The 13,488-nt window shown below is 31.6% G+C and overlaps 1 protein-coding gene across 1 annotated transcript; it reads right to left on the reverse strand.

Annotated features, from left to right (window-relative positions):
• Positions 1-11,610: 11,610 nt before the first annotated feature.
• LOC107429752 (disease resistance protein RML1A-like) lies at positions 11,611-12,631 on the reverse strand. Its single transcript, XM_016040500.2, has 2 exons — positions 12,555-12,631; positions 11,611-11,914 (listed from the first exon to the last, which is right to left on the reverse strand). The coding sequence occupies exons 1-2, from the start codon at positions 12,629-12,631 to the stop codon at positions 11,611-11,613; spliced, it is 381 nt and encodes a 126-aa protein (XP_015895986.2).
• Between the last annotated feature and the right edge of the window lie 857 nt (positions 12,632-13,488).

Here is a 13,488-nt window from a genome sequence, read left to right on the forward strand (position 1 = left end):
TATTTTATTACTTTTATAGATGATTGTACAAGATATTTTTATGTTTATTTATTGCGAAGCAAAGATGAAGAAAATTGAAATGTTTAAACATTATAAAAATGAGGTAGAAAACCAACTAAGCAAGAAAATAAAAACTTTGAGGAGTGATAGAGGAGGTAAGTATGAATCACCTTTTGAGGAATTCTGTTTAGAACATGGTATCATACACGAAATGACCGCTCTTTTTCACCACAACAAAATGGCGTAGTTGAACATAAAAATCGTACTTTAAAAGAAATGATGAATTCCTTATTGTTTATGTCTGGTTTACCACAAAATTTGTAGGGAGAAGCTTTATTGACTTCTAATTCAATTCTAAATAAACTACCTCATAAGAAATTAGATAAAACATCATATGAGTTATGGAAAGGTCGAAAACCTACATATAAGTACATGAAATGTGGGGATGTCTTGCTAAAGTTGTAACACCCCGTCCCAAAGTACAACGGAAAATTTTCAACTTTGACGGAGATTGACCGTTGACCGTTGATTTTGACTTTGACCGTTGACCAAAGGGGTCAAAAGTTGACTTTTTGTTCCGGTTGGAATTCTACGTTGACTGAGGTACAGTTACAAAGTACACGTTGGCATGAGTTCGTAGACTAGTAGCACGTTGAAAACGGAGCTACGGTTTGAAAGTTATGAGCAAAACAAGTTGAGGTCCAAACTGTCCAAGGGGTGCCAGAGTTGACTTTTTACTCATGCAAAGTTGAGCTTTGACTCATGCATGGTTGTGAAGTACTAGTCGGTATGAGTTCATAGACTAGCGGCACGTCTGATTTGGACATGTGGTTTGAAAGTTATAGACCTATAGAATTTTTCAAATACTATATTATTTTAATATTATTTTAAAAGTGTAACTAACGATGTGCCACGTGTGACTTAATAAATGTGACCATGTGTCACCATGTTGAGATGCTACATGTCAACCATGTTTAATATCATATTATTTTATTATTATTTTAAATAACAATATTACTATTAATATTATTTAATTAATTTTAATTTTTTTCTTTTTTTCTTTTCCCCCACGTGGGGAAAAAGGGCACGGGCCCTTCTTCTTCTCCTTCTTCTTCTTCTCCTTCTTCCTTCTTCCTTAATTTTTCTTCCCACTCGCTGTCTCTCTCTCTCTCTCTCCCGTGTTTATCTTTTCCGGCCACCCATTGCCCACACGCGCCGGCCACAGTCCAAGCCCACACGCCGGCGAGCTCACCAGCCAAATTTAGCTGTCGGCTAGCCGGCGACGCGCCCAGATCAGGCCGGTGAAGTCGCGGCGGCGGGTTGATTTTTTTCCGGCGATTCCTCCGTATTCCGGCCAGCCCAGTCCAAATTGCCATCCTTCTCCCCCTATTTTGGGTCCTCTGAGTCTAAATATGGCCTCCAATTTCCAAAATTCAAAGCGGTTTACGAGATACGAGGAATTGAATCCCGGCCGAAGCTTTTGGCCAAATTCTGGCCACCTCCGTTGGAATTGGGGTCGATGGAGACCGGTAATGCGATCCTCGTTCCACGAGCTTCGATTCGGTATATTATTCGACCATTTTGGTTAACGTTTATGTTTGACCCGCCGGGTACCGGGTATTATTTATCCCGAATAAAATATTAATTTATTTGACTGTGTGTGAATTGTGTTCTAGGAGCACCGATGAGTCGTGGAATTGATCCCATGGTGGATCATGGTTTAATTGCGTGCTCCAGGTGAGTGACCCACCTTGAAAACTATTTTGGGCAATTAGTTATATTTATGTGGTGTTGAATCGATATCTGTAATTTGTGCTCATGTGGCGTATTTTAAATATAATCGGAAAAAATATTATTTTATATATATTTATCCATTGGTGCTAAACGGAAATTTGGGGTCATTAAGAAATTTCCGATTATTATTTTATTGTGATTAAATGGTATTTATTACACATGAGCAAGTATTTTCAGTAATTAATTGTGTCTGGATTTTATATTATTCTTGGGCATAATTGGTTTGAATATTTTAAGAAAATTATTTGTTTAAATTGGTGGTTTAATTTTCATAATTATGCCCGTGGTATATTATTCGTTGAACCGCGTGTTGCGAGAAAAATGATTGTTTTACTGTTATCGATGTTTTCGTACCGGGTTTATTAAATGAAAATATGTGGGATGGTAAATGTGAAAATTGGTATATTTCCCACGGTAATTTTTGGAAAGAACGGTACGGTTGATTTAATAATTATTTTAGACGCACTCATACAGTATTGGTGTTTTGGTGTATGTACACGTGGTTTAGCGCGCAAGTATTATGTGGTTTAGCGCGCAAGTATTATGTCTCCCGTGGTTGCCATTGGACCGTGGGCAGGCAAGTTTGATATTGGCCACAGCCACCCCTTCCTTGGCCGGGATGACGGTTTCAGCAGCGGTACTGTCGGGACGCTGAAGTGCCGTTTGCAAGTTTCTCTCTTTAATCTCCCCGCCAGTCGGTGCTCGGGACGCTGGGTATTGGAGGGCATCACTGGTATATGGTGTGGTGCATCAAATGTAAATTTTCAGATAAAGTTCCAAACCCCAAAAGTGTTCAAAAGTTATTTATTATAATTTATTACATTTTATTTATAGTTGGGATATTTATTTATTTATTGTTTATTAAATTATTTGATCCCTGGGTTTTCGGGAGGTACGAATATCAGGTTTTGTGAAAATGTTTTAAAAGGGGAACATTTCCAACGGAGTGAATAGTGAGGGTTTTGAGAGAAATTGTTACCTCAATTGTTTATTTATTTATTTATTTAATCTTTCGGTATTGATTAATTAAATCCCTTTATTTCGTATATTATTGATATTAAAGGTGTACAGTAGATAGGGTCACTCACTGAGATGATTAGCATCTCACGTTTTTAAATTCCGTTCCCCTAGGTCCAGGTTGGAGAAGTTGATTGTCCGGGGCGAGCCCAACGTCTCAGTTTGTTGCCGAAAGTTAAAGAAGTATTTCTTTCCTTTTTCCTCTCTATCTTGTATTACTTATTATCTGTCATGGTATTAATTCCACATTTATTGTATAATGTTCTGTATACTGTATTGGATGTGTAGTTATTATTTGTGCACTGACTTACTGTTCTTTAGAGTGCTGTAAATTTGTGGAATCAAATTGTAGTATCGTGGGAGGAATAAGGGGATGTTTTTAGAAGTGCGTTTTCAGTGCAGGAAATTTGTGGCAAGTCCTACCCTTAGGGGAGGTGCTGCCGAATTTTCCGTGGGAAGGTTCGGTGGTATTTCCCTGGGATCAGGGTTTGTCTAGAGTTCCGGGGAGGAATCTTGGACGGGTCCTGACAAAAGTTGCAGTACATTTTCCTAAAACGGTTAAAATAGGACCTAAAACTATTGACTGTATTTTCATTGGATATGCACAAAATAGTAGTGCATATAGATTTTTGGTGTATAAATATGATATTCCTGACATATATGTTAAACCATTATAGAATCGAGAACTGCATCTTTCTTTGAAGATATTTTTCCTTACAAAATAGAAAAAATAGATAGTTCACTAAAAAGGTCTCATGAGGATATGATTACTAGTAATCAAACTCAAAGAGACACAAATGAAGGAAAAGAGGATGAACCAAGACGTAGTAAGAGAACTAAAACATTTAAGTCATTTGATCCTGATTTTATGATTTATTTGTTAGAAAACGAACCTCAAATCTTCAAAGAAGAATGTGAACTCCTGAAGCTCCATTTTGGAAGGAAGCAATTGATAATGAAATTGATTTTATAATGCAAAATCATACATGGGAGTTAGCAGATCTTCCACCTGGTACTAAACCGTTAGGTTATAAATGGATTTTCAAAAGGAAATTAAAACCAGATGGTACCATTGATAAATACAAAGCTAGATTAATGGCTAAATGTTACAAGCAAAAGGAATGCTTGGATTATTTTGATACTTATTCACCAGTAACTAGAATTATATCAATTCGAATTTTGATTGCAATTGCAGCTTTGAATAATATTGAAATACATCAAATTGATGTAAAAACTACATTTTTAAATGGAGATCTAGAAGAAAAGATCTATATGGAACAACTAGAGGGGTTTATAGTCCCAAGACAAGAAAAGAAAGTGTGCAAACTGGTTAAGTCATTGTATGGATTAAAATAAGCACCAAAACAATGGCATGAGAAATTTGATAATGTAATGATGATAAATGGCTTCAAAATTAATGAGTGTGATAAATGTGTATATTACAAAAGCACTCGAAAAATGTATGTCATGATTTGCTTATACGTAGATGACATGCTATTAATGGGTAGCAGTATGGAAATTATTAAAGCTAATAAAAAGATGTTAACTAATAATTTTGATATGAAAGATCTAGGTGAAGCTGATTTGATTTTAGGTATTAAAATTACTAAGACATCAGATGGAATAGTTTTGTCACAATCTCATTACATTAAAAATGTACTTGAGAAATTCGATTAGTATGATGGAGGTCCAACAAACACTCCTGTTGATATAACTTTACACCTAGCTAAAAATCATGGTCAAGATGTATATCAATTGAAATACTCCAGAATTATAGGAAGCCTAATGTATATCTCAAATTGTACACAACCAGATATAGGTTATGCTGTTAATAAGTTTAGTAGATTTACTAGTAACCCAAATAAAATCATTGGAAAGCGTTAATTAGAATTTTAAAATACTTAAGATATACAATGACATACGGGTTACACTAGATAAAATATCCCACTGTGTTAGAAGGATATTGTGATGCTAACTGGATATCAAACACAAAAGACTCAAAATCTACAAATGGATATGTGTTTACACTTGGAGGTGCTGCTGTGTCATTGAAGTCTTTAAAACAGACTTGTATTGCGAGATCAACTATAAAATCTGAATTTATAGCTTTAGATAAAGCTTGAGAAGAAGCCGAATAGCTTAGAAATTTTTCAGAAGATATTCCAAATTGGTCAAAGCCTGTGCCTACTATATGTATTCATTGTGATAGTCAATTAGCAATTGGTAGGGCACAAAATAATATGTATAATGGTAAATCTCGACATACACGTCTAAAACATAATACTGTTCGACAACTTCTCTTTAATGGAATTATAAATATTGAATATGTAAAATCAAAAGACAACCTAACGGATCCACTTACTAGAGGTTTGTCTAGAGAGCAAGTTTATAAGTCATCAAGGGGAACGAGATTAAAGCTTAAATCTAATGAATCATCATAAACGGAAACCCAACCTAGCTGAATGGAGATCCCAAGGACTAGGTTCAATGGGACATCATAAGTATGTATGATTCACAAGAGATACTGTGTAGTATTAAAAGAAAAAAAAATACTTATTTCCATTTCTAAGGTGAAACAGTATTGCCTGTAATGTGTTATTTGGATAAGCTATGCTTTTAATGATGTCTGCATCTTGGAAATCCAAGTGAAATATGACAGGATATTTCTTACAGACAGTCACCTATATAAGTGTAGAAGTGGGACCACTTTTATAAGAATTATAAAAGGCATAATTCTCTAAAGCACTTATGAAAACCGGATTGCTTAAGGCCAAAATGAACACAACAATGAGAACAAATTTTGTGCAGAAAAGGAATTGTGTATTAGTTATTGTCTCAGTTTACATCAAAAGTCAACAATTCAAAGCATTATGCATATTGATCGACTAGTATACTCGATAACTGTTCGCTACGGAAGATTTAAGGCCAAAAGCTATCTGTCCTGATGCAGTTTCTTTTCATTAAACTCTCTCTAGTGCCTGCATAGTCATCTTGTATTAATTTTTATTCATGTGGGGATTGTAGGAATTTATGAATAGAAATTATAAATATTATTTATTTATTTGGTTGCCATAATACTTAAAATACTAGAATTTTATTTTAAAATAAATAAATAATAAATAAAATAATATGAAACAGTGTTCTAGAGAAAGAACACATCTCCAGAGTGGAAATGTGCATGTTATTGGAAATGAAACAACTTTTAATGCTTTGTATATTCTAACATATTGAGTTTCTTCATATAGATATAATATTTCCTATAATAACGATTATCTTTCTATGACTAAAAGACAAGAACAGAAAAGAAATATTCATTATTTTTTGTTTTTGTCATTATTCATTCATAGAACAGAGCAAGAGTGAAACACAAAGTTGTTCATTGTTTCTGGAAATTGGGAGTGCTATTATTCTTAGGAAGTAGGTGTTATATCGTGGGAGACATTCGTCATCTATCAATCCGTTAAGCACTAGTACGGGACAAAAGTTATCTTAAGGCTAAAGAATCAAATTTTTGTCTCAACTAACAGGTTTTTCAATCATTTTCTTCTTGTGTATGTGTATTTGGTATTTATGTATTTAGCAGTAGAAACTCATATCTAGGATAACATCCTTTAGTTTGCCTCCAACTTTAAGATGGTACCTTAATTTTTAATTATTTCAATTGAGATCCTATTTGATATAACTTTTAAAAAGCTAGAAGCAATTTTTATTTATTTATTTATTTCAATTAAGTCAAATTGTTGATTAAGACTTAAAGATGTTTATTTTAGAAATCTGCCACTCCCTATTTTAACTAAAAGGCAATCCTAGAACGGCATTTAGGGTTATTTTAAAGTGAGGCACACCAGAAATGCCTATATACATATATGCTCAAAAATTAGGTTATTGCACATGTCAGGCAAAAACCCTAGGAGAGTGTACAACTCGAGCACAAAAACATGCCTTTTTGCACCTCATACGGGGAGACATACAACTCACATGTATAAATATAGTTGAATCTATTTATTTTTTTTCCTAATAAAACCTATTTTATACTCATATCAAACTTTAGATTATAATTTATAAATCCAAGAATATTATAAACACTAAAATATTCACTAGATTTATTTATCAAATTCTACATACTTATATTTTATTAATTGGTATATTCATAAAACTTAAATATGGATAAGTGAATTCTTAAATAAATAATTGAATTAAAAAAACCAATTAGATTTTATCATACCATTTGGTATATAAATTTTATAAATATTTTGATACTCTTAGCATATTTGTTATAAATTAGACATCTATGTTATATTGTATGTAAACTTAAATATTTATAATTTATTAATAATATATATTTCTTAATAATTTTAAAAATATAATATAAATTTGTAGATACCTAAAAAATCTGCACCTCAACCCCTGTTTTTGCAATTTTATTTTTTATTTTTTTTTGCTAAATGCCTGTTTTTGCAATTTAAAACGATGCTCTTACCCCCAAAATATAATTGCAGTACTCTAAACTAGATCATAGATAAATATTTACTAAACATTCTTCTCCTTGGTTAAAATAAGTTGGAAATCAAAAGCTTTTTTTAAAAAAAAAAAAAAAAAATCAAAAGCTTTAGTAGACAAACCACATTGCATGTTATATTTATTGCAAAAATGTTGACTCTGTCACGTGGTTGTGATACTACTAAACTGACGAGCGGAGCCCACCGTAGCAGAAATCCCTCATCGTGTCTTCTTTAATTTACTTTCCTAAAATTGGAAGCCTCAAATTCAAAAAAACAAGAAAAAAAGTTTTGAAGCCTAAAAAATAAAAAAATAAAAAAGTATTAGCTCATAATGAAAATAATGATTAAAACTCTAAAATTTACGGCTAAATATTTTAATCCATAATAAAGGCTTATTAGGGTGTGGCCAATAATTAATCTCATAATTAAAAGTTCCTAATCATAATTTTAACCACAATCTTAGCAACAATTAATTGCTATGACTAAAAGCTATTTGTTATTGTAAAAAAAAAAAAAAAAAGGCTTTTAACTACAGTAGTTCAAAGTGACTATGAAATGCCATGGGTAATGTTTATTTTTTAATAAAAGTATTCTCGTTTGACTGAAAGAACAATATTATCTTATTTAACAAAATTAATTAACGCCGCTCACTTTTCCTGATTATTACACGTGATTCAACTCTTCTGCAAAAGATTCTCTTCCTTGTTCCCCTTCGCCCCTCCTCATCGTTCACGGTCCTGTCATCTCCACTGTCTTTATTCATTTTATTCCTATTCCCTCTGAAAGCTACAATCTTCCATAGAATTTGAATAAGTATATATACGACGACGACGATGATGATGATGATGATATTTCCATGGCGTTAAGATGAAGCTGGTTGTCTGCGAATTGAAATTGTTCTTTTTTTTTTCTTTTTTTTTTTTTAATTCATTTTGCAAATAAATATGAGTTGGAATAGAGTATAATATACTCAAGTTTTGAAAAAAATTAATCTGTTCAAACCTGAATTTATAAGATAAACAGTTTTGAGTCATCAGTGCTAGATGCAGAAAATTAGGTTAGAGGGGCACCATGAAAACATTAAAAAAAAAAAAAAATCCCCTCAAATTATAATTGTTAATAATAAAGCAACAAAACTTATTCATCAAGGCACAATTGGTAATTTATAATTTCAATTTAACTATTTTAATATAGTAACGTAAAATAATAAAATTGTTTAATAATAGAAATTTAAAAAAGAAAAATATTTTACATATATTATACCCAAAAACTAAAACGAAATTGATATATAAAACTAAAATGAAACTGATGTTTTTGTATAAAAAAAACTAGTTTCAGTGGTGAAAGATATTTTTAGATATTATTTTTATTTGTCAAAGAATGAAAATTGTAGGCTTACATGTAAAGTTAAATATTTTTGGATTGTTTAATAGAGTTTTTTTTTTTTTGGGGTCATATTTAATAGAGTATATTAGACAAATTAATTAAGCTAAAAAGGAAAAATTAAATTTTATAAAGAAATTAATGAATACTAAATAGGAAATCATAAATTGAGAAGGGGCGCATTGCCTAAATATTAGTAATAATATGTAATTAAGGAAAAATAACATGTTTTAAATCCGCCCACGTGAGTCATGTTTTAAATGTTGTATAAAATGGACCTGAAATACACGGCTTAAGCTAAGATTATCCACCAAAAAAAATAAAATAAAATAAAATAAAAAAATAAATAAAAAAACTAAGATTATCCAAATTTACATGCATGGAAAATGGTCAATAAAATCTCTGTTCTTTTGGAGAGACTGAGAGAGGCAGAGCATAATAGAAATAGTAGAAAGAAAGCTGATGATAGTAATCGTATAAGTTATACAAGAAGATTACTTAGACAAGAAGTTTTTGATTCCATAATTAAGTTATCAAAATGTTTAAAGCTCTTAAGAAATGGACAAAACCATGTAAGATTTAAATTATGTAAGAAATGGAACTCAACGTAAAATAAGAAAATCAAGTTCTGTTTGTAAACTTCTACAATACTCGAGTTTTGAAAGAAAAATTAATGTTTATGCAATCTGAAGCTCAAGAATTTCAAGTGGCAATGAAATTCATGACTCAAGCTCTTGTGGGATACCAAAATTTACATTAAATAAAATGGTCAAAGACCTTACAGACCCCTTTAGAATCTCTAATATAAATTAAGAAAGAAAAAAGTTAACAATGTTTAACAAGATGTTATATAAATAAATAGCAATAAAATGCACCATACAAAATTCAGAGTCATATTCATATGAAATATATATTGTTTGTTTTACTTAATATTCCAAATCCTAGGCATGATATGGACAAGAATCATGTTTCAGGTGTTGTCAAATTGGAACTGAAATCCACAACTTAAGCTAAGATTAACAAAATTAATATATATTGAAATGGTCAATAAAATCTCTGTCCCTTAGGGAGATTGGGAGAGGCAGAGCACCATGGAGAGCCCTCAAGTAGTAGAAAGGAAGTTGACCATACTAATTGTATAAGGTCACTAAAATCTCTTCTATATTCCACTAAATTGAATCACTCTGAGCTCTAAAAATTAGGCTTTTGATACCATATTAAGATATTATTTGCCTCAAAACTTTGAACTGTTAAGAAATGGACCAAACCACGAAGCTAGCTGATCTCTCACAAGAGAAAATTAACAGTATCTTTTATTAAAATTAAATACTTAAGCTCTTGTAAATGGTCAGGTACTTGAAACTGGTTTCGTAATGGACTTGTGGGATTGAATTATTAACTTTGATCAAAGTCCGACAATTGAAATCAAATTAACTTACTAACTGTGGGTTCTAATATTGAAGTAACTACCATAAGTTTAGAATTGGAATTAATAACTTTATTTTGATTTGATGCTTTTTTTTTTTTTTTGGTAATTAAAATTTGTGTTAGTATGACCCCAATGATGAATGAGACATATATAGGACATATAGTATGTCAGTGTCACATGATTTCATCCACTCTCCCCATTACTCAAATATATATGATTAACCTTGAGTCCCCACTTTTACAAGTTCAGGATGGGTCAGAATTCAGACTCAGATCATAGATATGACTTTGCAGAATTTCGATGAGCTGCAATTTGTTACCTTTCTCTTTGGATGATTCCTGGTTAATTGGAACAAAACGAAAGCAAGTATAATAATGAATATGTTTTGAGACTGGTCACCGTTGGTTTTGGTTGTGCTTCATCCTTAACATGTTTGACATGCAAATTTTTTGAAGCATCAGAGGCCTTTTTGCACATCTTGTAGTAATGAACTAGGGCTTGTATTATGGGCCTACTTTATCTTAGGCATTCTTAGAACTATTTCCCAAGCCTAATCCATTATATACATATATGGACCAAAATTTGCACACCATATCCGAAGTGTCATTTCAAGATTTGAATTTGTGGATCAGTATTGTTAAAACTCGTACAAGTTTCATATAGAAATACGTTATGAAAGTTCTTAGATATTGGTGACTACAGAAAGGAGCACTGCTTAAAGTGTGGAATGCCAGTAATATTGTATTTTTTTTAATTTTGTTAATTCTTTTTGGCAAATGAACGTTAACGTATATGTGTGTGTGTGTATATATATATATATATATTTACGCATCAATAAACTATTATATCTAATGATACAATATAACAAAATTTATTGAAGACACTATGTACATAAACACCTCATAAATAATTTGCCCGTTATTAAAACAATATATCTATCCATTTTAGAAGCAACCAATAATGCATTTGGACATACAGCCTACTACTAACCACCAGGTTTTATATATACATCACAAACAATTTTTTGACCAATTTGCCTCAACAAATCATGCATCCGTAGTTTACTTTCAATTCAATAATTATCAACTTTAATTAACGACTTTCCAATGAGAACACTTATTTCTATTTTCATTGAGGAATTAACATCATTTAGTAAACTTTCTACATCACCCTATTAAAAGACACATTAATTAAATTGACATGCTATGTCAACAAATCTATTTTGGATCCTTTTATCTTCTCCCTCATAACTAGTTCTCAGCACATTGAAATTTTTGTCTTGATCCGGAAATATTTTCAAGTTATACAATACATTTTCCCAATCTTGTTTGTTTTTGGAGTAAAGAAAAGAACCCAAAACTTTAAGAGCTAATGGATTCCCATGTGTAAAACTCACAACCCTCTCTACAGTATTTTATCATCCATTGGAGGAGAATTTTGTCCAAAAGCATGCAAATGGAACAGCTTAAGAGATTCAGTGTGACTTTATCCTTCAACCTTGCAAATGTTTTTATCCGCAACTTTCTTTAGACCTTGCACATTTGTAGAAGTAACTATAATTCTACTTCCAGGAGCAAGTTGATCATATCTTTCAACTAAAGCTTCTAATTGATTTGAACTATCCACATCATCAAGAACCAAGAGTATCTTTTTACGGCGAAGTTTGTCAAAAATATACGGTGATGCTAAAAATGGGGTACCCATTGTTAGAGTAGCTTGATCAATATTTAATAACTCAGAAAGGAGCTTCTTTCTCAAATGGTTTAGTCGATGCCTTGCATACTCTTCCCTAACATTCAGAAGAAAAGACCAACCTTCAAACTGAGAATGTGATTAGTACTCTTGAGATACAACACTAGCAAGAGTGGTCTTACCAATACCTCTTGTGCCCCAAATACCTATAATACGAACATCCATTGAACTGATGGATAATAATGATTTGATTTCCATGATTTTTTTCTCAATACCAATGAAGCAGCCCTTGTAATGTTCATTTGAAGGTTTATATTTTGGCCACTTTAGTGATATGTCTTCAACAATTTCTTGAACCAGCTGGGGCTCAGGACTACATGAAAAAAAATAAAATAAAAAAAATACAATTGTTAGAAGAATGGGAAAAACATATAACTTTAGGTATTTGGAGTAACAAAAAACAAAATAGAGCAATATTAATTAATACTTTATTTATTCACTTGCTTTATTCAATTTTTTGCTCTATATATATTTATTTTGGTTCTTACTGTTATTGCCTTAACTAAAATGAAAAATAGTGTCTTTCAAAAATAAAATAGAATAAAAATAGTATTATTTATACTGTTTGGTAAAAAACAAATTATGTTTTATGTTATATTGTTTGTAAACAACGAGATACAAGTGAAATATTGCTACTATAGTTAATATATAATTAGGACATATTGAAATTAAAGTACCTGAAATTCTTTGAATCAAAGCCACATAGATTGGATGCTTCTGCTAAAGCATCTCTCCATTGTTGCACCTTTTCCATTCTGCCCTTAAAACGGTGTTTAAGTTGAGTAAATGCAACTCCATAGTTCCCATTTTGTTTACGTCACTACTAGAATTGCATTTGACTCCTAGGATCTCTCGGGTGGTCCCACCTAGTGAAAGCCCATTGGACAATTCCTAGATAATATCCAATGGAATCTTACCTTAAAACGTGGACAACCGAACACCAGCATTAACAATAACACCTCAAAATATAAATATAAAAATAAATCCACAACAGCATAAAATCTACAACCGGCCTATTGTACCGTAGGCCATAACTACACTCATAAATAATATGGTCTCTACTGAGTCCAATATTTAAATTAGAGCATTCTAAGAGTGTTAACAAAGTTTAGAAGTACAAATAATAAATAAACAATATCCGGAAATATAAAGGTAAGCTAAAGAAAAGATAATATTGCTACTATCGTGGAATGAATAAAGTGACAGGCTGTACGCAAGGTAGACTGCTACTAGCTGCCTGGGCCTAGGGGAACGAATTTAAAACAATAAAATGTGAGATAAACAAATCTCGGTGAGTGGCATAGCATAATATAAAAATAATGAATTATTTCCCCAAAAATCTTTCTCTCAAAACCTCTCGTTCCACTAGTTGAAAGGTTCCCCATTTAAAAATCATTTTACAAAACCCAAACTTGTACCCTAAATTAATATCATAAAATTGATGCTCAAAAGTATCAAGTGCACGATCATTATAATATTATAAAATATCTTAATCAAGATATAAATATTGAGTATAATATATAATGAATACAGTTCCACAAAATATTTATGGAAATACAGTAATAATCACAATATTTGAAAATCAACAATCTACTTAGAACGTATACAATG

Source organism: Ziziphus jujuba, chromosome 6, assembly GCF_031755915.1.
Source record: "Ziziphus jujuba cultivar Dongzao chromosome 6, ASM3175591v1".
NCBI lineage: Eukaryota > Viridiplantae > Streptophyta > Magnoliopsida > Rosales > Rhamnaceae > Ziziphus > Ziziphus jujuba.